The 2,861-nt window shown below is 37.4% G+C and overlaps 1 protein-coding gene across 1 annotated transcript; it reads right to left on the bottom strand.

Annotated features, from left to right (window-relative positions):
* Positions 1-1,442: 1,442 nt before the first annotated feature.
* Positions 1,443-2,390, bottom strand: LOC123459481 (olfactory receptor 5V1-like). The gene has a single exon (XM_045146113.1). The coding sequence runs from the start codon at positions 2,388-2,390 to the stop codon at positions 1,443-1,445; it is 948 nt and encodes a 315-aa protein (XP_045002048.1).
* Between the last annotated feature and the right edge of the window lie 471 nt (positions 2,391-2,861).

Genomic DNA, 2,861 nt, shown 5'->3' with positions numbered 1-2,861 from the left:
CATTAATATGCATAATAAGACCATCATTTGTAATCTTGAAAATGACAGATCAGCAACAGTCCTGACAAAGAGAATAAAAGAGTATCTTTGTGTAATATAAAAATTCAAATAGTTATATGATTGCTTGGTCAAAAAGGAAAAGCAGAAAGGAGAAAGAGCATTCCAGACAGTAATTCCAGACAGTAAAAGAAAATCAAAAGTATAAAGAATAATAGATATTCTGAATTGTGTTAAGGAATTCACTGGTATACCAGGAAAGGGGAAGTTTAAAGACAATTACACATGATTGCTGGTTTACTATGGTGTGTAATATAACCAGAGATCCAGACAGAAAGAATTTCTATTTGTAGATGTCACAGAAACAGAATAAAGTGAGAATGGCACAGAATCTCAAGTCTTATACCAGCTTTTTAGGCACACTAACATCCACTGAGTTTCATGACAAAAGATAAAAGAGGACACCACATAATAAAAATGGGTTAATTTCTCGGGAGGCTATAATAAATTTAAATGTATGTGATTTTCCTCAATACTGGATCTCTGGAGTGGGACACTCAATGTTCTTCTCAGTACACCCCAGACAAGGGTATGAAGCACCAAAAGGGTACATACATGTACATATACCACATTATGCACAAGCACAAAAAGTAAAATTGTATGCTAAAATTTGGATAAATTAGAAAATACTCTACACAAAATCTACCAATCTTAGTATAATTACTAGAAAACAAAAAAAATATTATTAAATCATTTGTAAAAAATCCTCAGTCAAAAAAAATTACAGGACCTGATGGTTTTATTGCTGAATTCTTCCAAATTCAGAATGAATTATCTTCAATATAAGGGGAAACTTAGTCTTTCGTGACTTATATTGAAGTTAATTCATTCTTAGATGGGAAAACATATCAATAAACATTGAATTATTACATATGTGTTTATAAACCATTGCAACACTATGTAGTACTTAAATACAATAATTTCTCAAGAAAAAGGTAAATTATTAAACATAAAATGAATATCTGCGAGAGGTAGGGGATTACTGAGTTCAAGGCTAGCCCAGACATACAGAGTTCATCCTGGGCAAATGTTAGACCCTATCTTGGAAACAAAAATGAACTGTAGATAGAAAGTTAAATGTAGATTAGAAATACAAGTTAAAAAATGGATATAGATTATATAAATACATGTTGGTATAAGTAGATACAGATATTTATATAGGGAAGGAAGATACAAAGTTACTCAAGATAGGTTAAACTGTTCAATGTCAAAGATTTTATTGGCTTATAAATTTTAATTTTCAGTAGATATAGAGACAGACATACTTATAACCAAAGGATTTGTTTCTGATCAATATATGCATATGCTTATATTCTACATTTCGATAGAAATTAGGTTTCAATGCATTCATTATAATAAATTTATTAAGCAATTATGTTTCAACATTATACTTTCTGAAAACATACCCTACCACACAAAACTCTTTTAAGTACTCTTTTGACCTCTGTGTTCCTCAGACTGTAGATCATGGGATTTAACATGGGGGTAATAACCCCATAGAGCATAGAGATCAGTCTATCTCTAGCAGGAGAATGTTTGCTGGAAGAAGGGCGGATGTACGTAAATATGGTTGTGCCATAAAACAAGCAGACCACAAGAAGATGGGAAGCACACGTGGAGAAGGCTTTGCGCTTCCCTTCCACTGACTGGATCTTCAGGATGGTGGAGATGATGTACACATACGAGATCAAGGTGGTCAGGAAGGCACTGACTCCCAAGATCCCTCCTACCACTAAAACCAGCATTTCTGCCATGTAGGTGGAAGAGCATGACAGGGCCACCACTGGTGGGATGTCACAGTAGTACTGGTTAACTCGGTTGGACTTGCAGAAAGACAGACTGAAGGTGGACACTGTGTGGAGGAGTGAATTGAGGAACCCAGCTGCCCAGGTCCCAGATATCAGCTGCCCACAGCGAACCTTGGTCATGATGAGGGAGTAACGCAGAGGGAAGCAGATAGCCACATACCTGTCATAGGCCATTACAGCCAGCAGGAAAACTTCAGTTCCAGCTAGGGCCACGAGGAAGTAAAGCTGCAAGGCACACCCAACCAAAGAAATGCTGTTCTCCTCAGTCAAGAGATTCTGGAGCATCTTGGGGACAGTAGCTGATGGACAGAAGATGTCCAGGAGGGACAGATTTGCCAAAAAGTAATACATGGGAGTTTGAAGCTTTTTCTCTGCCCCAATGGCCAAGAGGATGGCCCCATTTCCCAGCACAGTGATCTGGTAGATGATGGCGAAGGCCACAAAGAGAGGGTAGCGCACCTCAGGGAGGTCAGAGAGTCCTATGAGGATGAACTGAGTCACTGTGGTAAGATTGTAGGCGTCCATCTCCTCTCTCCACAGGTGTCTTTCTGGGGAGAAATGACACCAACAAACAGGTGATGGAACAGACTAAGGAACCTGGTGTTAAGAAATTCTGGAAACACTGTCAGTGTGGATGAATTTCTTTAATGCTTACTTAATTAAAGACTTCAGTTATCCAAACTTCTGTTTAAATCCTGTCTGCACACATACTACTTTATAAAATATTCATCTTCAGTTATTTTCTGAAGGAAATCATTTGGGTAATTCAAGAAACCATGAAAATATTCCTTGATAATCCTGATGACCCTTTAATATTGTTAAGGATTTTACTGCTGAAGTCCAGCCTCAGCATGGTTGTAGAATTCGAAGGAGATATATGGAGTTGGTGTTGTGAGGAAATGATGTGGACCAGTAGCTCAGGTGAAGCATACTGGACTCAGAGCAAAACTCTGCTTCTTCATTTATACTTTCACAATATATTGGACATAACAACTT

The sequence above is a fragment of the Jaculus jaculus genome, chromosome 3 (genome assembly GCF_020740685.1).
Source record: "Jaculus jaculus isolate mJacJac1 chromosome 3, mJacJac1.mat.Y.cur, whole genome shotgun sequence".
NCBI classification, from domain to species: domain Eukaryota; kingdom Metazoa; phylum Chordata; class Mammalia; order Rodentia; family Dipodidae; genus Jaculus; species Jaculus jaculus.
This window is presented reverse-complemented; position numbering and strand designations above follow the sequence as displayed.

Excerpts from the sequence above, each read along its gene's own strand:
- LOC123459481 (XM_045146113.1), bottom strand. The coding sequence starts at position 2,390 with ATGGACGCCTACAATCTTACCACAGTGACTCAGTTCATCCTCATAGGA.